General features: G+C 40.1%; 1 protein-coding gene and 1 pseudogene across 2 annotated transcripts; both read right to left on the reverse strand.

The window, feature by feature from the left end:
• Nucleotides 1-1,912: 1,912 nt before the first annotated feature.
• On the reverse strand, nucleotides 1,913-3,919 carry LOC134480119 (transcription initiation factor TFIID subunit 13-like; annotated as a pseudogene).
• Nucleotides 3,920-19,597: 15,678 nt separating this feature from the next.
• Nucleotides 19,598-25,153, reverse strand: Ccr1 (C-C motif chemokine receptor 1). Of its 2 annotated transcripts, none has more exons than NM_020542.2 (2): nucleotides 24,871-25,153; nucleotides 19,598-21,163 (listed from the first exon to the last, which is right to left on the reverse strand). In NM_020542.2, exon 2 carries the CDS (start codon nucleotides 21,094-21,096, stop codon nucleotides 20,029-20,031), a length of 1,068 nt encoding a protein of 355 aa, NP_065417.1. In that variant the 5' UTR covers nucleotides 21,097-21,163; nucleotides 24,871-25,153; the 3' UTR covers nucleotides 19,598-20,028. The 2 variants fall into 2 exon arrangements, with proteins under 2 accessions (NP_065417.1, XP_063122115.1); XM_063266045.1 differs by lacking the exon at nucleotides 24,871-25,153 and adding an exon at nucleotides 22,436-24,863.
• Between the last annotated feature and the right edge of the window lie 336 nt (nucleotides 25,154-25,489).

Consider the following 25,489-nt stretch of genomic DNA (forward strand, 5'->3'; position numbering starts at 1 on the left):
AGATACTGCTTTTTTGTTGTTCTAACAGGTACAATCGGTCTAGCAGTTCATTTACCACATGTAGAATAGCTTCTGAGACAGTAAGTACTTGATAAAATTTTGTGAAATAACAATAGAATTTAGTCAAATTGGAAGGAATTTTGGATTAGAGGGGGACAGTCAGATTTTTATTTGAGACAGTTCTGTTTGGCTGTTGAGTAGAAGATTAGGGCAACAGACTTGACAAGGAAGGCCCCAAAGCCATGTATCTAGGCTAATGTAGCAGAGTGATGAGAAGGGTAGAACAGAGAAGGAGCTCCAGAGGCTTTAAAAAGGAGGTGCAGTTTCCTGATCTTAGCAGGTATTGGAAGTAAGGAGTATCTAGACTATTGATTTGGGGATCTGACTTCTGGAACCCTGATCAGGGTGAGAGGATGCTGGGGAAGACTCAGTGCAAGAGAAATGACAATGACTTCAGGTTAGTTTTAAAACATCTGAGTTTGAAGCTCATTGGCAGGCAATGGTAACATTGACACCATTGCAGTTCCTTGCATGGCTTAACTTACTAAGGGAAATACGTGTAATGAAGACACAGGAAAGCCAAGAGCAGAGGGCTTACCAGGATGTAGAAGAGGATGATGCAAAAGAGAAGAAGAGATGCAAAAGAAAGAAAGAAAGAAAGAAAGAAAGGAAGGAAGGAAGGAAGGAAAAAAGAAAGAAAGGCAGGAGGGATGATGCTGTGATATGAGAAAAACAGGATCGGAGAAGTTTAAATGTGCATTGTAGCCTTCAAATTGCCATCAGAGTGCCTTGCGGAATATCCGTGGGCCATGGCATAGAGGTGGAGAGTTAACAGCACTCTTTAAGGAACAAGAATGTGGAAAGAGACATAGAGGGAGGCAGCTGAGCAGGAGCTAAGGAGGGAGGTTTATCTGATTGCAAAGCTATTTTTCTTTCAAAAGAACTTTTTTTTCTGAATTGTACCTTTAAGATTTTCAAGTAATGAATAGCAAGCATGTAGAACTCTCATAGCAATTTGATATAACAAGATTTGTCTTTGGCACAGTATGTTTCTACAGTTCTTTATCGTTATCACATATAGATTCTAGTAATTAGCATAAACACGATGCAGGGTCACTCCAGCATCGCAGAGATCTCTTTATACCATGATAAACGCGCTAGCCTCCGTCCCTAACCCTGAAAGCCCCAGCCTTGTTCTACCTCTATACTTTGTCACGTGACAATGTTATGTAAATGAAACCACAGAATATATTTTGATATTGTTCCCCAACCCAACTCTGCCCTTCAGATGCACCCAAATTATAGTATATCTCAGTGGCCTATTCTTTATGACTGTTGGGTGCAACATTTTGGTTGGATATACAGTTTCTTTTCTTTTCTCTCCTTTTCTTCTTTTTCTTTTCTTTTTCAAGTACTGGTGTGTTTAATTCTTCATTCTTTATTCCTTGTATCAGTAGATTAAACAGATGGTATTTCCCCAAGTACTGATTTAGACATGTTAAGGAGCAGCAGTAGGTTTCAGAGGAACATCCAGCAACCTCTTTAAATGCAATTTTAATCCTTATTATAATAATTTAGTGCAGTAAGCGAACTACACACAAAGTCTGCGAATCCTGAACTATGAAAATGGTTTGCACACCCACATACAGGTTTAATCAACTATACATTCTCCCAATGAAAGTACTTATGTGTATGCCAATAGAACACAGCTCAAAATACCTGTCCTGGCATCAGCTTCATAAGCTGTGCCATTCCTACAACTGAAGGCATTTGTTTGTTGTTGGAAGCTTTATAGTCACCAAGGAAGACAATGAGGTTCTTTAGAAAAGAATATTAAAACAAATGATCTATTAAGACATTCTGACATGAATTTAGTTTCTTAAATACAAACACGCGCGCGCGTGCGCGCACACACACACACACACACACACACACACACACACAAACCAGTTCATTATCTTTAATAACTTCTCCCACCATTGTCGTCTAAAAACTTGAGATACATAAAGCACAAGCCTTGCCATTCATAAAATCAAAAGGACATTTAGGTTGCATTTTATGCAGTGATGGTATTCAGTTTGGAATGCACACATCTACCTGAAGAATAAATCTACTTCCCCCCCTTCGAATGGTTTGCAGTACTTTAAGGAAGGAGTTATTAAAGGCCAGTAAGTAATTCAAATTGGTCAGATAAAGTCAGGCATTGAAAGGCTCAAGTTATAAATCTAAAATCAAAGACCTCCTTCATTGCATGCCTAGCTATCGTGATATTACTGTAGACAACAACTACAATATATGGTTTCCACAGAAAATATAAAAATCTCAGGAATGTCAAGACCCATGGCTGGTTTCATTGAAAGCTTTTCTAGCTCATTCCAATTCTTCATTCATAGTTAGTAAGTCTTTAATTCTAGCAAACTCCCTCAGATCCTTTTGCGTTAGGCAGACAATATCTTCAACTTGCACACGACCTTGTCTTTTAATCAAAATTGTCTTGTGAGTCATTTCAGTGATGAACTCTATGACAAGGTCTTCAAGAATATCCACTGACTCCGTGTAAGGATTCTGGTCATCCTTAAACCCATACATCACATAGCGCAGTTCTTAGAGAAAAGTCTCTTTCTCTTCCCCTGGCCACCTTCCACTCCTCCTCCAATTTCTTCATTTTCCTCCTTAAAGGTGGGATCTTCCTCCTCATCTGCCATGCTAGCTGCCTACCAGCCTTCTGGGATATACAGTTTCTTATCCAAGAGCATTAGGGCTGGCTTCTAGTTTGGGGCTATCACAAATAAAACTTCACACATTTTTATTGTGATCATACATTTCTGTTCCTCTTGGACAAAAGGCCAGGTTTTCAACTGTTGTGTCAACGGGTATTTGCACATTCAGTTTTTGAAGAGATTGCCAGTCTTTTTCACAGAATGCTATTTAGTTTACTTCCTCACCAGCACTTTAGTGACCCAGGATGTAAAATGGAATTACCCTTCCCTAATGGCTGGTGCTTTTGAACATCTTTTAATGTACTTATTGGTTATCTTTATGGCTCCTTTTTGCATTTATTATCAGATGCATATGATGTGAGTACAGGTGCACATATGTCATGGAATAGAGGTCAGAGGGCAACTTCATGGAGTTGGTTCTCTTCTACTATTGGGTCCAGGATTGAACAGGTTGTCAGGCCTGCATCGCATGTGCTTTTACCTGCTAAGCCCTCTTTTCAGTCCATTTATGGATACTTCAGTTAGGTATTTTTTATATATTTTCCTTGTTTTCTAATTAGATTTTTAAATGATAAAGTTATTTTATTTTATGGTGCTGGGAATTGAACCCAGAGCCTTACACATGCCAGACAAGTATTCTATCACTGAGCCACACCCTCAGCCCTAATAGTTAGTTTTGAGAGCCTCCCATGTATTGAAAATAGATGTTTTTAGATAAATCGTTTACAAGTTTTCTCTCAAACTAAAAGAGTTTTGATTTGAATAAAATAAAATTTATTTTTTGTTTCATGGAACAGTTTACCTGTGAGTAAGTGCATGTGCATGTGTGTGCAGGCATGAGCGAGGTACACACACACACACACACACACACACACACTCACACTCACACACACACACACACACAGTGTTTGGTCTGCATGGCTTTGGTAGTGAGAAGAGGACATTGTGAGTGCTGGGTGTGGGCATTAGGAACTGAACTCAGAGATCCTCTGCAAGAACAACAGGTGTTCTTAACTGATGGACCATCTCTCCTGACACTTTGTTGAATTTTTTAATCCATGAATACAGAAAGCATCTGTTTATCATTTGGTTTCTTTTTATCTTTTTTTTGGATTTTTTAAATTAACATTTCATCTTATCCCCTTCCCTGTTCCCCCTCCAGAAACTTGCTATGCCCTCCCCCTCTCCCTGGTTCTATGAGGGTGCTCCCCTACCCACGTACCCACCCACTCCCTCCCACCTCTCCGCCCTGATAGTCCCCTACACTGGGCATCAAACCTTGACAGGATCAAGGGCCTCTTCTCCCTGATGCCCAACAAGGCCATCCTCTGTTACATATGTGGCTGGAGCCATGGATCCATCTCTGTGTATTCTTTAGATGGTGGTTTAGTTCCTGGGAGCTCTGGGGGTCTGGTTGGTTGATGTTGTTGTTTTTCTCATGGGGTTGAGAACCTCTCCAGCTCCTTTGGTCCTTTCTCTAATTCCTCCATCGGGGACCCCATTCTCAGTTCAATGGTTGGTTGCAAGCATCTGCCTCTGTACTTATCAGGCTCTGGCAGAGCCTCTCAGGAGACAGCTATATCAGGCTCCTGTCAGCAAGTACTTCTTGATATCCACAATAGTATCTGGGTTTGGTGGCTGTATATGGGATGGATCCCCAGGAGGGACAGACTCTGCTCTACACTTTGTCTCTGTATTTCCTCCTGTGGGCATTTTTGTTCCCCCATCTAAGAAGAACTGAAGCATCCACACTTTGATTTCCTTCTTCTTGAGTTTCATGTGGTCTGTGAATTCTATCTTGGGTATTCTGAGCTTATGGGTTAATATCCACTTATCAGTAAATGCATACCATATGTGTTCTTTTGTGATTGCATTACCTCACTCAGGATGATATTTTGTGGAGAATAAAGAACACTCCTCCATTGTTGGTGGGATTGCAAGCTGGTATAACCACTCTGGAAATCACTCTGGAGTTTCTTCAGAAAACTGGACATAGTACTACCTGAGGACCCAGCTATACCAGTCCTGGGCATATACCCAGTAGATGCTCGAGCATATAACAAGGACACATGCTCCACTATGTTCATAGCAGCCTTATTTATAATATCCAGAAAGTGGAAACAACCCAAATGTCCCACAACAGAAGAATGGATACAGAAAATGTGGTACATTTACACAATGGAGTACTACTCAGCTATTAAAAACAATGGCTTCATGAAATTCTTAGGCAAATGAGTGGAACTAGAAAATACCATTTGGTTTCTTTCACCTACCTTTTGTAGTTTCAGGGTTTGTAGAATCAGAAAATTCTATACAAAGTTCAGATTAGGCAAATGTATGACACAGTGCTGAGTGAGATAAGCCAGTGACACAGTGGCATCACATTCCCAGAAACAGATGCTGAATGGGGTTATGGGAACTGCATGGGGCTGTGGGAACTGAATGGGGCTGTGGGAGCTGAGAAGGGGTAATAGGGAAGTAGTGCTCAAATGGAGCAGAGTTTCAACATGGAAAGCTAAGAAAGTTCTGAATGGTGCTGAGGGTTGCATTTCAACTCTACACTTGAAAATAGCTAAAACGTTAAATTCTATGGTTATTTTACCATGCAGAGTGCTTGCCTAGCATGTACAGCACCATGGGTTTGATTCCTATCACTGCATAAAACAGATGTGTTAGTATGTGCCTGTAATCCCAGCACTCGGGAGATTGAGGCAGTAAACTCAGAAGTTCAAGGTCTTCCTGAGCTACACAGTAAATTTAAGGCCAGTCTGGGATACATTGTTTCAAAACAAAGGACCAAGTAAAAACAAAAACAGAAAAAGGGAGATGTTTCCGTCCCCAACCCTAAAAAGCCAGGACACAATGTTAGGAAACTTTGGAGCTTCTACTTTTGTTTGTTTCAACTTTGACCAGGAAGGAGGAGCCCAGCCTAACTTGTTTCCTACCACATAGAAGTCCAGCTTTGTGGCCAGTACATAACATCATATTCCTAACTAGAGTCCAGTCCTCTTGGGTAAAATTGGACATCATGGATTTGTGTTGTCGTCATATCTTTTTTCTAGCAGGTTTGGTAAAACCAGGAGAAGTTCAGTGGTTACACAGAGCTAGCCTGCATTCTACTGTGCAAGTATGTTAGTAGGAGCAGAATGTGCCACAGAGGTTATGACTGCCCCTCAGGTTGTCAGTGGAGGTTACTGGTATGTTGGTGACATGAGCAGATAAAAACATCTAGAAGGTAATCGCACAGCTATAAAGTCAAACCCTACTTTCCACTGCTTTCCTTCTGAGAATTACTTACAAGGACCCCTTTCCATGGTAAACCATGACAGCTACCTGATATCTTTCTCCCTCTTCTTCCTCATCATCTCTGACTCTGCAGAGTATGCTCCATGTTCTAAATTTATACCCAGGCGTGGTATAGCTGGGTCCTCAGGTAGTACTGTGTCCATTTTTCTGAGGAAATTCCAGACTTATTTCCAGAGTGGTTGTACCAGCTTGCAATCCCACCAACAGTGGAGGGGGTGTTCCTCTTTCTCCACAAAATATCATAAATTTTTATTTAATATTTTTTACACTCCAGATTAGATTCCCTTCCCTGTCCACCATCTGTCTGTTTCACATATCATACCTTTTCCCTGACTCCTGTCTTCACAGTTATGTCTCAGACCTCTAAACTCCCTGGGGCCTCCAGTCTCTTGAGGGTAATCTTTACTTTTCTCAAACTTTATATACCCATGCTATATGTAGGTACCATAGCAGGAAGTAGTCATCTGCATGTAGTAGAAGAATTACATATCAGGAGATGAGGTCAGATAGTGCACTATTACACAGGTATTTTAGCCTGAGGATTATGTGTGAAAGACAATGAGTAATGAGACAATCTGAATCTTAGAGAATGTGAAAAGACCATGCCTTTAATCCCGTCTCTTGGGAGTTCAAGGTAGGGGATTGCTGCACATTATAGCCTAATTTGGCTTACTTGGTGAAGGTAGGCTAGCCTAAGCTACAATGTGGAACCTTCTAAAAACAAAAACACCTCAGAGAGATAGAGAGGGAGAGGGAGAGAAGAAAAAGGAAAGGGAGAGGGAGAGGAGGTGGGAGAGGGAGAGAGAAAGGGAGAGGGAGAGAGGCATGATGACAAAGCACAATGCCTTTCACCATGCAAAATACATCCTTGGAGTTGCTATACCTGGAAAGAAGACAATTTCACATTATGTTCTCTTCTTTTTCAAGAAGTTTCTTTTATCATGAATGGCATGTTGTTTTACAATAAAATGTGATAAAATGTGTGGTTACGGGGTTGGGGATTTAGCTCAGTGGTAGAGCGCTTGCCTAGCAAGCGCAAGGCCCTGGGTTCGGTCCCCAGCTCAAAAAAAAAAAAAAAAAAAGAAAAAAAAAAGAAAAGAAAGAAAGAAAGAAAAAAGAAAACGTGTGGTTACTATAAATGGGGAACAAGCATGGAGTTACCAGAAACACATATTCCTGGCTGTAAAGAAATCATAAGAAACACCAGAGAGAATACTTCCCTTGACTGCTCAGCAGGCTTTGCTAGAGTGGTAAATGTAAACTTCAGGGAGGACTATGAGAAGAAAGCCAGGAAACTAACTGAGGAAGCACAGGTGAGGGCTGTGAGCATCTCTGGCTCTACCATGAAACAGGCCAAGCAAGGTTTCTCCAGGGGAAGGTGGGTTGGAAAGATAGGAAAGTTTGAGAAGAAAACAGAACTTGATGGAAGGACTGGAGAGCTTGATAGAGAGCCAATAGATCTTGTTTGAGAGGCAACATCATGGACAGCCTATAGAACTTGATAAAGGGACTAGGGTACCTGATAAAGGGATGGAATAGTTGAATTCAAGGGCCTCACTCAGGTTAGACATAGGAAGGCAGAGCTTATGGAGGATAGTCTCCTGAAATACTTAATTTCTTGACCTTAGAAAATGATAAATTGCCCCCCTCTTTGTTTTCCATCACTACTTTGTTCCTTCACTGTCTTATCTTTGCCCTTTCTTAAAATTTTTTCTTGTCTTGCCTTGTTTTGGCCCCTTTCTCATCATGCCACTTTAAGTACGGATTGAAAATAATGAGCTCAAGTAAGGTATGTTTGGAAAGAGACAAGAGCTGGATCGATCAAGAAGCCAGAGAGGGTATGCCCCATCAAAAAGCAGATCCATGCTCAGAGCCTGCTTGGCAAACACTTTCTTTAAAGAAACAGATAGTGAATACAGGCTCCATGAACCACATATGATTTTTGTTGCATATTGTTTTCTGAAAGTCATTATTAACTCCAGGTTGGTACGACAAAAGCCAAGAGACAGATTTGATGTGTGGTTTGTTACCTATTGACCTCTGGCTAGTGATTACAAACTTAGCGTGTCCCAAAGCTATGGTTCTCTACATTTTATCTGAAGTCATCTGGTTATCAAATGCTGGCTTTTAGAAGACCATTTGGAAGTGCACATCTAGATATGTATGAGCAAATGTGGTGCATCCGGAACCTGGCTTAGGACAATGTTCTGCCCTATGCGCTCCCCATCTCAGCCCATGACAATGCCCTCCAGTAAGATGCCAGGAACAGGTAGCTGGTATCCCTGCATACACCTTTCCAATCACACAGTTTGATGAACTTTCCTTCTGAGTGCTTTCCCAGCTGCCTCATTGTTAGTTTCCAAGTCGAATTGTTATCATTTCATCTCTTGGAGTTCACAACCATCTTTTGACAGTTATTTCCTGTATTACCTCTTTTAATCCCTTTGTTTTGCATCCAGAATGATCCTTCTAAACTTTAAACCAGATTATGTCATTCCCGGATTTGGCTCACTTGCTGACTGAGTTTGGTGCAGACCTAAATATGGCTTACACAGTATGTTGTTGTTTGAGGTTCGCTGACCACTCCAGCCTCTTCCCTCTTCCTGCTCATTCAACCTATGCTGTGTTTCTGTCCTTGTGGGCTACTTTCTGTTCCTTCAGTGAGACCAGTTATTTTTCACTTCCACATCTCTGCATTCGCTGGCCCTTCAACCTGCACACCATCAGACCTCCCTGAAGTGTCATGGACATGGTGCAATTGGTCTATTTCTCTGCCTAGGCTTTCCCGCTGAATCCTGTTGGATGCAGTGCTCCCTGCCTACATGCCCAAGCGGAGACTTTTAACTGTTACTTGCTTTCCTCCACTGTTTGGATTTCTTCAACATCAAGCTTTCACTGATACTACTTACTCTTGAGGGGCCATTTTCTCCTTCACTTCACAGGACCAAAAATATAGAATCCTTTTCAAGAATATTCAAACATATAGAAATGTGACTCTGATAACAAGACCAACTTTGTGCAATTACAGTGCACCCAAAGACTCTCCCATTCCTGTTTTCTTTAAATGTAAATGATTCTGTTCTCTCGGCACTGCTCCTTCTGTTCTTTCTTATATTTTATGCAGACTAATATTTATTCACCAATATTGATAGACCTATGTATATATGTATATATTTTATTACTGCTATAACTGTGAAAGCTCTTCTGAGGATGGTAGTGATGTTGATATACCAACATGGTTACCAAAATAAACATTTTCCCCTCTACTTCTGTCTTGTTTTTTTACAGTCTCAACAATATTTATTTATTTATTTATTTATTTATTTATTTACTACTTTTCATCTTTTTTTCATCTTTTTTTATCTTTATTAACTTGGGTATTTCTTATTTACATTTCAATTGTTATTCCCTTTCCTGGTTTCCAGGTCAACATCCCCTTAACCCCTCTCCCTCCCCTTCTCTATGGGTGTTCCCCTCCACATCCTCCCCCCATTACCGCCCTCCCCCCAATAATCACATTCACTGGGGGTTCAGTCTTGGCAGGACCAAGGGCTTCCCCTTCCACTGGTGATCTTACTAGGATATTCATTGCTACTCATGAGGTTGGAGCCCAGGGTCAGTCCATGTATAGTGTTTGGGTAGTGGCTTAGTCCCTGGAAGCTCTGGTTGTTTGGCATTGTTGTTCATATGGGGTCTCAAGCCCCTTCAAGCTCTTTTAGTTCTTTCTATGATTCCTTCAATGGGGGTCCCGTTCTCATTTCTGTTCTTTCTTAATGATCCATGCAGAGTCCTCCTGTTCTTTCCCTTTTATACAGACATTTCATGTGAGAACATCTTAGACTTTATGACCTAGGACCCACCTCTGTGTCCAACCACTTTGAACAATGGTTTCCAGGAAATTTTGTGTTAGTTTTATTTCTAGGGTATTGGCCTTTTTTGCCTTATCAGCAAAAAGAAATAAATAAAGTTTAACAGTGCTTGCTAAATTTGTAGTTATAGAAATTGTATTATAGTCCTTTACAAAATAGTAAACCATGTACCATATACTTTCTGTTTTGAAAAGGAAGACAAGTGGGAATAGTAATGCTGAGATAAATGGCAAGGGTGAAGGAAGGTTCAGAAAGATCTTCATAGAGCTGGCCACTGAACCAAGACTAAGAGATGAAATTTGAGTGGAAAGAAAGTAAATTAATGCTTTTGTTCATGAATTAGCCATACAAAAGAACCAGAAAAGAAGAACTAGGATGAATAGCAGTTCAAAGGAAACTCTTTTCTGACCAGGTGGTAAGTGGGAAAGACCTATAGTCAATTAAGTCAATCAAAATCAATTATGAGACATTTGCCAGAAAACTGAACACAAGCATCTGATTATTTCTGACCTTAGTAAATAAGTGACTTGGGTATCCAACATTTCAGAATTAAAGGAGCTCTATGGATAAGTTACATCTCAGTGAGACCAACAACCAGATAGGGAACAGAATCTAGCAACTTGGTTTCACTTAGTAGCTTCTCATTGCTTACAGATATAGGGATTGATCTTTTTTCGTGGGGTGGGTTAGCTTTATTAGTGTCTAAAAGCTTCACAGCCTAATGGGGATGTTCTTATATGTTGGCAGCTATATTAGATGCCAACCTTCCAGTGAGATCAGAAGTCAAGGTTGACGACAACCACTATAAAATACTTTGAAATAAGACGGAATTAATGGATAATATAAAAACAATATTATTCATTTAATTTCATATCAAATGTGATTTTTACATTGCTGAATAAAGAAAAACTCAATTTTAATTATTTTCCCTTCTCTTTAGTGAAGACACTAGCAAACAACAGTGAGTTTTGGCTCTGAGAGACCTAGCAGCACATTACATATGGTTACTAAGTGAGATTCTATTGGATTTTATACTAAAGCCACATTTGTATTAGTTTTAGTGAACCCGATAGAGTTCATTAAGCCTATGCCAGTAGCCAAGACATGTATGGCTCCATTAAGATAGAGTTTGTCAACTTCAGCTACATGATGTTCTGAGCCAGAGAATCTTTGTGCCAGGGACCTGTCATTCAAATTAGAGGATGTTTCACATCATCCAAAGCATATATCCATTAGGTACTACTAGCATAGCCAAAGTTGCTTCTGATTGCCAATCATTGATCAAGAAAAATGGTTCTCAGTCAAAATGTTACATCAGAATGACCTTTGTGGTTTTTAAAGTGTTAAAAAATAAAAATACTGTCTCTATTCAGATTCTGGTTCAGTAAATTAGTTACTACTCTTTTTTAAAATTTAACTTTTTATTGATTCTTTGTAAATTTCACATCATGCACCCCAAACCCACTCATCCCTTCGTTTCTACCTTTCTGCCCCTGAAACCTCTGCATCAAAAGAAAAAGGAGAAAAAAGGAAAAAGGAAAACAATCTCATGTGGGATCACTGTTCATTGCAGTGAGTCATTGGTTTAGTTTGAGGCCTCTGGTTTCTGCTACACTATCGATACTGGATACTCACTTGGACTCCTCTCTGTTATTCTGTTATTGCTTGTGTCATGGAAATTCTGCAGCTTTGGATCTGTACCATAGGCTCATTCATGAGCTCCAGCAGGATGTTTTGGGGTGGGCCAATTCAAAGCCCTGGATCTGGGTCTGGGTGATATCTGAGCTGGTCAACTCTTCAACTCTCCCAAACCTATGCTACCAGGGCAAATTCTCCAGCACTACCTAGGCTATCTCATCCAGTGCCACAACTGGCAAGGTGCAGAGCCAGCTCTCCTACTTTTATGCCCTCAGGTTGTCCCACCCGAGCCCAAGAGCCCATGCCAGCAGGAACAGCTCTATTGTGCTGCCCGGTGAGGTAGAGGCCCTATTCTTCTCGAGTGTTCTTGCTGGTGAAGGATGGGACCAGCTTCCCTGCTTGCCATAGATGGCCAGCGTTGAGGGGTGAGAGGAGGGCATCTCTCTCTTTCCAATAACACTACATGGCAGGCACAGTTCCTCTTGATCTTCCTCAGATGCTACTTGTGTTCACTGCTGCCCAGGTTCTCATGTTGTAGATTGGTCGATCCAGAATAAGTAAAGAGTAGCCTTGGGAATTATTGGAAGAAGGCAATTCCTAGTTGCTAGAGGAACACGAAGGGACAATGACCTTCTTTTGGCCTAATATAGAGGGATTTCTTACCTGGAAATAACCTTCTGTGGAGTCTTTAAGCCTTTGTAAGGGATGGAATGTGGAACTGAAAAACTGCAAGTGACTGAAGTCATGCAACATCTCAGTGGTTATAACAATGTTCTTGAGATGAGTTTCTAAATATGAAAAATATAACCAAACTTGAGAGTGAATGCCTACAATTTCTGCACTTAAAGCCATTGTGTGTTCGAGATCAGACTATGCTACATAACAAATTTGAAGCTAGTTTGAGTTACATAGTAAGAATTTGTCTGAAAAGCAAAACAACATTAACAAGAACAAAATAGATACTATAAGATATTTGGGATTCAGGTTTCTAGATGGGAAAGGAAATGGGCAGGTATTAACTGCTATTTGGTTGGATGCCTGGCTATAAGAAGGATAAAAATGTGACCATGGTGTCTATATGAATTTCCTGTACCCACTATAACAATTTCACACAGATGTTAGGTCTTAAAACAACACACATTTAATCTCCTACAGTGTGGATGTCAGAGGTCTCAAATGATTCTTACTTGGGTTAAAGGAGATGATTTCTTCTATTGACTCCATAGAAATATCTATTCTTTGTTTTTTTTTTTAATTGTTCTTGGTGGTAGGATTCCTCAGTTGTGACTTTTGGTGGTGCTATTTTGCCTTCTCCTCTTCAGTAATTTAATATTCCCCTACCTTCCTCTTGTTAGGGTCCAAAAATTGCTGAAGGAAGATACCAGCATCAAATAGCATACAAAGGCAAAGAGTGTTTATTCTGCAGAAACAATCAGCATGTGGGGGTCAACCATTCTTTAGAATGGCAATGATCAGAGGAGCTTGCAGGCCCCCTTTTATACAGACATTGGTACACTTTTCATTGGTTGCTATGTTGGTTCTATCATTTTTGGTGAGGACTTGAAGATTTCCAGGGACTGTCCCAATTTGGGGCTCATTATCTCTCTCAGCCACATGTCAGGACGGCTATTGACTAATGATCCATTGTCTGTCTTGCCTGCTTCATTGGGAAACTGAAACATAAGGCTTCACATGTCTGTCTGTTTTAAAATGGAACGCGTTAGGTCCTGTCATTCAAGGAGGACTTGATATATATTTAAAACCAACCAGGATAACATCTCCATTTCAAGAGCCTTGACTTAATTCTATCTGCAAAGTCCCTTCAGCTATGTGTATTTAAGACCTTGTTGTCTTTGCAGGCCATTACTTAGCCAACTAGAGTGTCTAAGAGGCCACTTTCATCTGGGTGGAAAGTGGTCATTCTTGGGTATACTGTGGTTGGCTGTCATAACCAGGATATACTACAGAAGGCCAGATAGGTGACTACAGACAACAGAGATGTAGTGTCTGTGACAGTGTAGGGAGTGCAAATTATCCAAATGTAACGTTAATGTGAAAATAACTCACAACCCAGCTGTAAGACATAGATAACTAGACTGAAGCAGTTAAGTATGGTGTGAAAATTTGCTTTATTTCTTGTTGCAGCAACCATTCTACTGAAAAAAATGTCTGAGAGTGGGGTACCCAAGAAAGAAATCCCTTGAGGAATATCAGCTTTATCACTTTTAATAAGGAGAAGATAGAAATATGTTCTAAAAGCCACACACATAAAAAAACAAAACAAAACATGTCAGATAGAAACAAATATGTAGCTTAAAGTAGTGAAAAGCTCTTAAGTGAGTATGCTATTACACAGTCATATTTGCCAAGGAAAAGATCCCACATGAATTCCTTATTCAATAGGTGATGATTCCAGTTTTACTTGACCAAGCATATGTGAGATCAACTGTGAGGGTGTTCCCCTTTTGCAGACTAATGTGGTGAAGCATTCCAGTAGGAAGTAGGAAGGGACATAACATAAGACACTGTTTTTGAAAGTTGTATGTGTATACAGAATACAGTATGTACGTATATGTATATATAAGTATACAGTAATGCCTTTGCCAGCATTACCTGAGGAATTAACATCTACAGTCTAATATTTTTGAGTCTTGTTAGCTTGGCAAAAGATTTTGTATTTTAAGTTCTGGAACTTCTTAGGGAGCTGATAATTGATGGTGCTGCACTAGAATATTGTACAGTAGACAACAATTCTATTTATGAAGCTTTTATAATGACATATTCTGTACAAAGTGGTGACATTAATCACCATAAATTTTAGTAACTTTATGAGGTATGTTCTACATATAGTAAAGTATGTTCATTCCATCTATAAGGTAGAGTGTTAAGTGTTACTCGGTACGATCATCCCAAGTTTGTTTTTCCTATCCTTCCACCAAGTTCACTCACACTCCTCACAGTCTGTCTCCAACCCGGGATGTTTCTAGCTGATCTACTTTCTGTTTCTATATTTGCCTTCTGGACTTGGCACATGAATGAAATCATGTAAGAGGTGGTTTTTGAGGTGGAATCCTTTCACATAGCATTATGTTTCTGAGGCTTTCTTACCACACAAAAGATGGCTAGTATTTTGCTGTTTTTTTTTCTTTCTTTGTTTTGATACAGGATTTCTGTGTAACAGCCTTGGATGTCCTGGAATTCCTCGAAGTGGCCACCTACCTGTCTCCCTAGTGCAGGTATTATGGTGTTTGCCACCATACCAGCTTATTTTGCTCAATAGGATTCTTGCTACTCTTGCATAAGGCTTGGGTTTGGTTTTCAGTACCCATAGGATAGCCCAACAGTTTGTAACTCTGGTTCTTGTCAATATGATATCATCCTTGGCCTCTAAGGACACTAGGCATACCTGTGGTGTACATATATACATGAAGGCAAATACTCATACATAAAATAAAAATAAATCTTTTTTTTTTTCGGAGCTGGGGACCGAACCCAGGGCCTTGCGCTTCCTAGGCAAGCGCTCTACCACTGAGCTAAATCCCCCAACCCCAAAAATAAATCTTATAGAACTCCACATAACAGCTATGGCAGTACTCACGCACAAATTTCGGGGAGGGGTATGCTTTCTTTTTCTTGGATGTTATTGAGAAGTGAAACTATTAAGTTAATGTTTAACATCTTCAGAAAAATAAATTGCTTTCCAAAGTAGTTGCCTCATCTTACAACACTACCGATAGCATGTGAGGTTTTGTATCTTTATACCCTTGTTAACATTTACTTGTATATGATGCATTTCTCTTAGTAATTCCATTGAGTATAAGAAGCAATGTGACTGTGGTTTTTGTGACTTTGTCCCTAATAAGAAATAAAAAACATCTTAATATTTCCTCAGTCATTTGTCTAATTTCTGCATTGAAATATGTGGTGTTTCGGTACTTTTTTGGTTAAGTTGTTTGTTTTCTTACTACTGAGATGTATGAGCTCTTTATGAATCCTGAGTATGTCTTATATCAGACTATATTTTGTAAGTATTTCCTTTCATTTTATTCCCTGTCTTTAATTTTCTTAATGATATCTTTGAAATGGAAAAGTTTTAAATGTTGAAAAAAATCTTTTTTTTTTTTATTAACTTGAGTATTTCTTATATACATTTCGAGTGTTATTCCCTTTCCCGGTTTCCGGGCAAACACCCCCCTAATCCCTCCCCAGTCCCCTTCCTTATGGCTGTTCCCCTCCCCATCCTCCCCCCCCATTGCCGCCCTCCCCCCAACAGTCTAGTTCACTGGGGGTTCAGTCTTGGCAGGATCAAGGGCTTCCCCTTCCACTGGTGCTCTTACTAGGATATTCATTGCTACCTATGAGGTCAGAGTCCAGGGTCAGTCCATGTATAGTCTTTAGGTAGTGGCTTAGTCCCTGGAAGCTCTGGTTGCTTGGCATTGTTGTACATATGGGGTCTCGAGCCCCTTCAAGCTCTTCCAGTTCTTTCTCTGATTCCTTCAATGGGGGGTCCTATTCTCAGTTCAGTGGTTTGCTGCTGGCATTCACCTCTGTGTTTGCTGTATTCTGGCTGTGTCTCTCAGGAGCCATCTACATCCGGCTCCTGTTGGCCTGCACTTCTTTGCTTCATCCATCTTGTCTAATTGGGTGGCTGTATATGTATGGGCCACATGTGGGGCAGGCTCTGAATGGGTGCTCCTTCAGTCTCTGTTTTAATCTTTGCCTCTCTATTCCCTGCCAAGGGTATTCTTGCTCCCCTTTTAAAGAAGGAGTGAAGCATTCACATTTTGATCATCCGTCTTGAGTTTCATTTGTTCTAGGCATCTAGGGTAATTCAAGCATTTGGGCTAATAGCCACTTATCAATGAGTGCATACCATGTGTGTTTTTCTGTGATTGGGTTACCTCACTCAGGATGATATTTTCCAGTTCCAACCATTTGCCTACGAATTTCATAAAGGCATTGTTTTTGATAGCTGAGTAATATTCCACTGTGTAGATGTACCACATTTTTTGTACCCATTCCTCTGTTGAAGGGCATCTGGGTTCTTTCCAGCTTATGGCTATTATAAATAAGGCTGCAATGAACATAGTGGAGCATGTGTCCTTTTTATATGTTGGGGCATCTTTTGGGTATATGCCCAAGAGTGGTATAGCTGGATCCTCAGGCAGTTCAATGTCCAATTTTCTAAGGAACCTCCAGACTGATTTCCAGAATGGTTCTACCAGTCTGCAATCCCACCAACAATGGAGGAGTGTTCCACTTTCTCCACATCCTCACCAGCATTTGCTGTCACCTGAGTTTTTGATCTTAGCCATTCTCACTGGTGTGAGGTGAAATCTCAGGGTTGTTTTGATTTGCATTTCCCTTATGACTAAAGATGTTGAACATTTCTTTAGGTGTTTCTCAGCCATTCGGCATTCCTCAGCTGTGAATTCTTTGTTTAGCTCTGAACCCCATTTTTTAATAGGGTTATTTGTCTCCCTGCGGTCTAACTTCTTGAGTTCTTTGTATATTTTGGATATAAGGCCTCTATCAGTTGTAGGATTGGTAAAGATCTTTTCCCAATCTGTTGGTTGCCGTTTTGTCCTAACCACAGTGTCCTTTGCCTTACAGAAGCTTTGCAGTTTTATGAGATCCCATTTGTTGATTCTTGATCTTAGAGTATAAGCCATTGGTGTTTTGTTCAGGAAATTTTTTCCAGTGCCCATGTGTTCCAGATGCTTCCCTAGTTTTTCTTCTATTAGTTTGAGTGTATCTGGTTTGATGTGGAGGTCCTCGATCCACTTGGACTTAAGCTTTGTACAGGGTGATAAGCATGGATCGATCTGCATTCTTCTACATGCTGACCTCCAGTTGAACCAGCACCATTTGCTGAAAATGCTATCTTTTTTCCATTGGATGGTTTTGGCTCCTTTGTCAAAAATCAAGTGCCCATAGGTGTGTGGGTTCATTTCTGGGTCTTCAATTCTATTCCATTGGTCTATCTGTCTGTCTCTGTACCAATACCATGCAGTTTTTATCACTATTGCTCTGTAATACTGCTTGAGTTCAGGGATAGTGATTCCCCCTGAAGTCCTTTTATTATTGAGGATAGTTTTAGCTATCCTGGGTTTTTTGTTATTCCAGATGAATTTGCAAATTGTTCTGTCTAACTCTTTGAAGAATTGGATTGGTATTTTGATGGGGATTGCATTGAATCTGTAGATCACTTTTGGTAAAATGGCCATTTTTACTATATTAATCCTGCCAATCCATGAGCATGGGAGATCTTTCCATCTTCTGAGGCCTTCTTCAATTTCTTTCTTCAGAGTCTTGAAGTTCTTATTGTACAAATCTTTTACTTGCTTGGTTATAGTCACACCAAGGTACTTTATATTATTTGGGTCTATAATGAAGGGTGTCGTTTCCCTAATTTCTTTCTCAGCTTGTTTCTCTTTTGTGTAGAGGAAGGCTACTGATTTATTTGAGTTAATTTTATACCCAGCCACTTTGCTGAAGTTGTTTATCAGCTTTAGTAGTTCTCTGGTGGAACTTTTGGGATCACTTAAATATACTATCATATCATCTGCAAATAGTGATATTTTGACTTCTTCTTTTCCGATCTGTATCCCCTTGACCTCCTTTTGTTGTCTGATTGCTCTGGCTAGAACTTCAAGAACTATATTGAATAAGTAGGGAGAGAGTGGGCAGCCTTGTCTAGTCCCTGAGAAAAAAATCTTTTTTAAGGTTCTTTTTTTTTTCATTTATGAACTATGTTTTTGTTGTTTGCTTAACAACTAAATATTTAAAGACATGGGGACGTGGTCCAGCTGGTGAAGTACTTGCTTTGAAAGCACAAGGATCCGAGTTTGATTTTCATCATCCCTCTTTAAAAGAATCTAGGTGTGGAGGCATGCATTGTAATACTGGGGACTCATTGGCCTAATCAAACCCTGCCGTATCTATAACCTCTGGGAGTCTTCACTCTTGATATGGTTTGGAGTTGTCTCCAAGGATTCATGTTGGTGGCTTGATTCTCAGTGTATGGACAATGACACCTTTAACGTGATTGAGCCAAGTGGGAGGTGATTATATTACCAGGGATATTACTCTTGAAAGGGACTAAGTCATTCTCAGAGGATCCTTGGTGGTCCCCACAAGAGACAGGCCACTTTAGTTCTTCAGCTTCCTGCCATTCCATGTAATTTTAGCCTTCTCACCTGTGATCTGACTGTGAAGCCTATTCTGGGCAGTGATGTAACAATGCAGCCCTTATGGGAGCTGAGCAGAATGTCGTGCTGAGACTCCAAAGCTTTAAGCTAAACAAAGCCTTATTCTTTATAAAGTACTGGCTTTGGGGATTTTATTATAGCAGAGGAATATGGATTGATGTATTCTTTTAGTTTGTTATTTTCATATATAAAATATGGGCCAAAAAATCCTATATTTTTCTTTTTTTGCACTAATTTATTTGTGTGTATGTCTACATATATGTGCACATATAGAGATCAGAGGATGATTTGTTAGAGTCAGTTCTCTCCTTTCATCATATAGGCTCCTAAAATTGAACTCAGGTTGTTAAGGTTGGCGGTAAATGCTTTTACCAGTAAGCCATTTTGCCAGTGTTTTATTTTCCATTTTAATTTAATAATATTATGAACGTATTCCAAGGTCAATAAAATTTCTTTAAAAATATACCCTATTGACTGACATTTAATATTTCTGAAATTACTAAAGTATATGACATTTTAATAGCATTTGTTAATATTAGCCTAAAATTGACTACTTAGCTTTTGCGTATTCTTGAACTTTTCACAGTCCTTTTTAGAAATACTCCACTAATTTACGTTTGTATCAAACTATAAGTCAGTGAATGTTTTTGCCATATCTGGACTTGTACTATGCCTTTCATTAGTAAAATTAAATAATATTTATTCACTACTTTTTGCATCCAAAAGAACTTATGTAAAATATAAAATAATTGTTATTTCCTTGTGATCAGTATTTTCAAATCAATGCTATTGCATTTATTCTGTGATCTATTTGTATTTTTGCTAATTATTTAAAATAACTGGATAGAAAAACTTTAGTTTGCTACAGTTTTAATTTTGACATAACATCTACTTTATAATATATGTCAATATGAAAATACACAAAATTCTTTATTACAATGCTTTAAATTTTTCTCAGAATATCACATCATTAGGTGTTGATTTCAGTAAAAGTAGTGGTTTTGTTTTTAGGTTAATAACTACAGATCCATCACTTGTTGGGCCCAAGCCACTCATTATCCCCATTTCTATAATGTCCCACTTTGTTTATTCATCTCATTTTTAACAGAGAGAAGTTCAAGGAAACCATTGAATAGGTGACTTGTACCTAAGCGACCTCAAAGTTCCCTTTGACCCTACAAGACTGGGAATCCCCACTGTAATAGCTGTCAGTATCTGTCTTGGAGAGCTATATACTATCCCCCTCATTCTCCTCTAGACCTTGGTTGACACCTAGGGTCTGAATCAGAAGCCCCCAGAAAGTTCATGTTCTCCTGTGGATGGAGTTAAGGAACTGGTCCTTTCTAGTTGGTCCACAGAGAAGAAGGGCAGCCATTTTGCCAGCGGTATAGCCACATGCCTTTGAAACAGCTGCCGAAGGTACTTCCGGAACCGCTCACCCACAAAGACATAAATGATTGGATTGACACAACAGTGGGTGTAGGCAATCACTTCAGTCACCTGTATGGCCAGGTCCAGCTGCTTGCTCTGCTCACACTGATTGGTGAATAGAACATCTTGGAAAGCAGAAACAAATACAGTCAGATTGTAGGGGGTCCAGAGGAGGAAGAATAGAAGCGTAATAGCAAATATCAGACGCACGGCTTTGGCCTTCTTCTCATTGGGTCGTCTGAGCAGAATTCTGATGATCCCTGCGTAGCAAATTATCATGACTAACAGAGGTAAAATTAGTCCAAGGAGGTTTAGCTTTAGAGCCTGAAACCTCTTCCACGTCTTCAGGCTCTCATCGGGGAAATGAGGGCTACAGGTATGGTGAGTGAACTCCCACTGGGCCTTGAAAAAGCATAAGGCAGGAATAGAAGCTAAGATGGCTAGGGCCCAAATAATAATACTGGTGATGATGCCAAAAGTGACAGTTCGGGCCCTCAGGGAAAACACTGCATGGACAATGGCCAGGTACCTGTCAATTGTCAGCAGGATGATAAAGAAGATCTCACTGTATAAGCCCAGGTAATAAAACCCAGAGAGAAGCTTACACATGGCATCACCAAAAACCCAGTTGTCTTTCAGCTTGTAGTCAATCCAGAAAGGTAAAGTGAAAAGGAAGACCAGATCAGAGACAGCCAGGTTGAACAGGTATATGCTGGTCATGCTTTGAAGCCTCCTATGCTGCATGAGCACCAGAATCACCAGGATATTGCCTACCACTCCAATGATAAACACGAAAGAGTACAGGGGGGGCAGGAGTCCAGCCCCGAAGGCTCTTACATCAGTTTTTTGGCATGGAGTAGAGTCCCCATAGTCATATTCTGTGGTTGTGGGGTAGGTTTCTGTGATATTTGAAATCTCCATCCTTTGATGAGGAACTGGTCAGGAACAATAGCTTCTGTATTTACTTTTCTATCAAAGACAATGAGTCCTGGGAAACAAAGATAAGACAATGGTTATATTCCTTTAACCAATAAACTGCTGATTGATACAAATCCTAGGGCTGAAATGGAGGGTAAGGAGCCATTGCATTTTCTACTCACATAGACCTCATAGACTAAGATGGACATAGAACAAACAAATGAGTGTATGTGTAATTTATTCAATTATTTCAAGAGTGACTGTGTAAGGAGATCATTGGACCAAAAAGAGAAGGAGACTTTATTTCACTGTTCTATCTAAAGATTTCGTATCAACCCCAAACAATTGAGTTTGGACTTAATGTTCAATACCTATTAAGCAGGCAAGTTGTTCCCCTTTAGAAGTGATGAAACAGAGGTACAAATTGCCACAGGACACTGCAGTGTCGCTCAAGACATTAGAAGCAATGACACAGAGGACAGATTGCCCCAGGTTACTGAAATGTGGCACAAGACACAGAATGAGACCAGAAGTAGAAATCTATGAGTGTGTTGTTCAATCCCAGCTCTAAAATGATTGGACTCTCCTGCCTCTAATCACAACAAGTGGCTGTGCCAATGGCATCTTCATGAAAGCTCTGGGGAGGAGGGAAGTTGTGAATAAGAACATAAAAAGAAGTTCATAGCTGTGAAAAGTTATTTTTTCATTGTTCAAGAGTCTACAAGATGTTATTTTCAGTTGTAATGAAACAATTCATGTTATTTAATGCAAAAACCATGGTACTCAAATATCAGTATAGCTGATACGGACTATTCCTCGTAGGACAACCCTCACTATAGGTTGAGATTCTAGGTACGAGGTTGGTTCTTTGGTTGAGGCTCTTCTCAATAACATGGCCTTTATATGGTAGAGGTAGATTTACAGTTAACTCAATAGCCTTAGTGAGCACCATGATTCAGGTAAGAGGAGGCATGACCTGGAGAAAAAAATGGGAAATGGGCTCAGGGAGGAAGAGACGCCGAGATTCACCAGGTGACAGCTAGATAGAAACTGAGATTCTGCTGAAATGTGCTCTGAGTTATTGTTTTATCATCATCATCATCATCATCATCATCATCATTACTATTTATTAATTTTAAATCAGGATTGCCTAGAGATAAAAAAAACAAGTTAGTTTGCCACTGTAGGACTTCTTCCACATCATGTATGTTTGCACATAAATTCTTTCCAGTTAGCTTTATGAAGAATCCCTCACAAAGGGAAATATGGTCTTTGTTGAATCAATCTGTTTCTTTGAGCATAACCTCCTCATCTGAAACAGGGAAGATTAATGATTGCTTACCTTGCAAAGATGCTATGAAGCAATGTGGAAAGTATCCCTCTACCCGAGACAGTGACTATCGGGGACCCGGCTGTCATGCAGTGGTCCTGCTCTAACACCTGCCATTAGCAGATGTTCTGACTGCAGTGTCTGTATTCCTTCTATCCTTACTGGGTTTCTTCACAGGTAACAGAAAGTGATTTTCTTGATTGTCAATGACAGTTCTTCCATGTGAATCCTGCTATGAAATCTCTAGAAAGCTTGTCTCACAGAATTAAGAGTCAAGCAGTGGTTACAGAGTCTTGGAAGAGGAGAGTTTGGAAGAAGGGTGGACAGAGTTTGGAAGGAGAGAGGACAGTAAACAGGACAGGGCTGAAACTGGACAGTAGAACTCTTCTCATACTCAATAGCACAGCAAGGTGACTATGGTTGATAAGTCATATTTGAATATTTTAAAACATCTAAGACAGATTTTTGAGGTATCCAGAGTTGACTTCTCATTACTCTGGCTCTTATTACACACTGCACACATACTGAATTGTCCCCTGTATCCTTTAAATATGCAGAAGTGGCACGTGAGAAATAAAACCTTGAAAATGTGAAATACAGTAAAAATTTCAGTATGTTGTTATTGACCCGAGTTTTAGTATTTGACCCAAATACTTCTCAGTTAATTATGCTGCACCTGCTCCATCAACCCTGAGATCACCCTGGGCTTCTACTGCTCTCCCTTCTGGGCTCTTTACAGATTACAAAGTCTGTTCTGGAGCAGTGGTCTTTGAACATTAAGACACATGGGAAAAGGGGAACTATCCTGCTGAAGTGTCAAGAGGAGTCCCTTCATTTCCTATTGGCTCTGTTCCTGTGGTTCCTGCTCCATTCTTCCCTGTCAGTTCTCACTGGGGAAACTTGGGTGGCAGTCAGGAATGATTAAGGCAGAGATTTCTGCTTCCTGCTGCTGCTCATGCTAGTGCTGAAGAGGGCAGACGTTCAGCTTGGTAATCAAGATTTCTAGATAGCTGACAGTTGTAGTGCAGAGTCAGCAAAAGTTGGGGAGCAGTATCATGTGAGGCAAAATGTCCTCAGGAGCCCAGTTCTTGGGGCACTGTAGCCCAGGTGAAGGCAGGTTGAGTCCAGCACTGTCAGGTGCCGTGTTCAACAGTTACCTGCCTACTGAGAGAATTCAGCTCTATCTGTTCTCCCTAAGTTGTCAGATTACAGCAGTTCCAGGGCACACTGCTGCTAAGGAGACATGACCTGGGCTGTGGTTGGAGGAGAAACTGAAGGCCCATTTTGTCATTGACCCTCACATGCCTGTGAATTGTTTCTTGTAGAAGTCTGCCCCAGGTGCCTTGCACAGTGGTCGTGTAGATCCCTAGAGCCTGGACTCTCCTAGTGCCCAGTATCCTGCTCATTTACGAAGTGTCTGGAAGAGAGGATGAGAAGTCCCCAGGCCCAGGGTGAAGCCAGATGCTTATTGTGGCTCATAAGAGTCAGTTGTGTGCATCTGTTCCCTCTCCACACAACATGTGTTCAACTTGTAACTGAGCACCATAGAAATCAACAAACATTACCAATCATGGTTCTCCATTTTAGGGAGAGGCCAGTTTTCTGTACTTTGTAGCATTTTACTACCTAGGCCTTTCTGAGTGAATTACCTAGACCTGTCTTTCATGCATCCTAATGTAAGGCCATTGCCTATAGTATTCTAGAGCTTCTTGCTCTTTGTTGTGCAGAGACAAATTTTCTTGTAAATCGAAGTGTTTCTTGTAGTTTGAAAATCTATAGTTCTCTCTTCTCTCTCCAATCCATTGAATGAAAGACAAATTAAGCATTTGTTCATGTCACTTCTACACATGTCTCTGCAGCATAAAACCAATTTACATAATGTTAGAATTCAACAGTTGCATCTCACAATTTCATCTGTCTGCCTGCTACCTCTAGAGGGTGACTATTTTTTTCCTTCAAGACAGTAGTAGTCCCATTTTTTTGTAATTTTAGTTGTAATCTTGAGAAATTGGTCTATAATTTTGTCATTCTTGCATTTGCAATGATTTTTCTTACTAATGTTTATTCTCTTGTTACCATTTCTTTATATGCTGTATTTTGTTGGCCTTTGAGGAAGTTCTGCAAAGGATAACTTTAAAAATAACTTTTCATGAAGGCATTTCTTGTCTCTTTATATTAATTTACTCTCTTAATTAATCATCAACAACAAATTCCTCAATATCACTCACTAGAAAAAGTTTTATCCCTGAGCATCCAGCCTTCATATTATGTTCGGCATCATCAGCATTTATCAAGTATTAACTGCTTTACAGATGCAGCCATAGGCTACATAGGTCCTCTCTGGTTCTCAAAGCATTGTCCAATGTTGAGGATTCTTGAACTACTCTAATGGCTTAAGATTGCCTTTCACAGTAACTGACAGCACAGAAATGACAAACATCACTTACTGTGTTTCCAGAGTACTTTGTCCACAGAGGCTTTGTTTCTGGGCCTTTGAGAGTCTTTATGAATTCAAGGTTCAAGGTCCCAACCTAGTAGGAAGTTCTTGGCTTCCTGTATGATGATGGAGATTGGACTCTGGTTTTATAGTCTTTCAGAATGACAAAAATGGTGTAAAGTTCTTCTTTTTTATGGTTGGCTGTCTATGAAGCATCACAGTGCTCACCAGTGGTCAATTCCTGGGGTCCAAGTTCATTAAAGGTGTTTTCTCTGTCCTCTCTGCTCCAGTTCCTGTAAAGTTCCAGTCTTCTCAGAGGGAGCTCTGCCCTACAAGGGTTGTGTAGGGAGGGGTTAGATGGAGTTGAGGTGGACTGTGTGTGTGACAATGAGCTGTTCCTAGGACTCATGGAGCAATTGATGTGTGTGGGCGTGTAAATGTAGGGCTAGTCATAGAGTTCTTGTGGTCAACGAAGAGCCTCCCCCTTCTAAAGATTGCAAATCAAAAGGTCTAAACCAGAATTCATATCCTGTTCCTCAAAATCATCTGGCTGATGAATGGGGACCTAGAGAGGCACCCCCTCTCTTTGGAGTTCTATATCTAAGTTATTTCTAGCTATGCTCTAACTG

The sequence above is a fragment of the Rattus norvegicus genome, chromosome 8, assembly GCF_036323735.1.
Source record: "Rattus norvegicus strain BN/NHsdMcwi chromosome 8, GRCr8, whole genome shotgun sequence".
In the NCBI taxonomy this organism is placed as follows: Eukaryota; Metazoa; Chordata; class Mammalia; order Rodentia; family Muridae; genus Rattus; species Rattus norvegicus.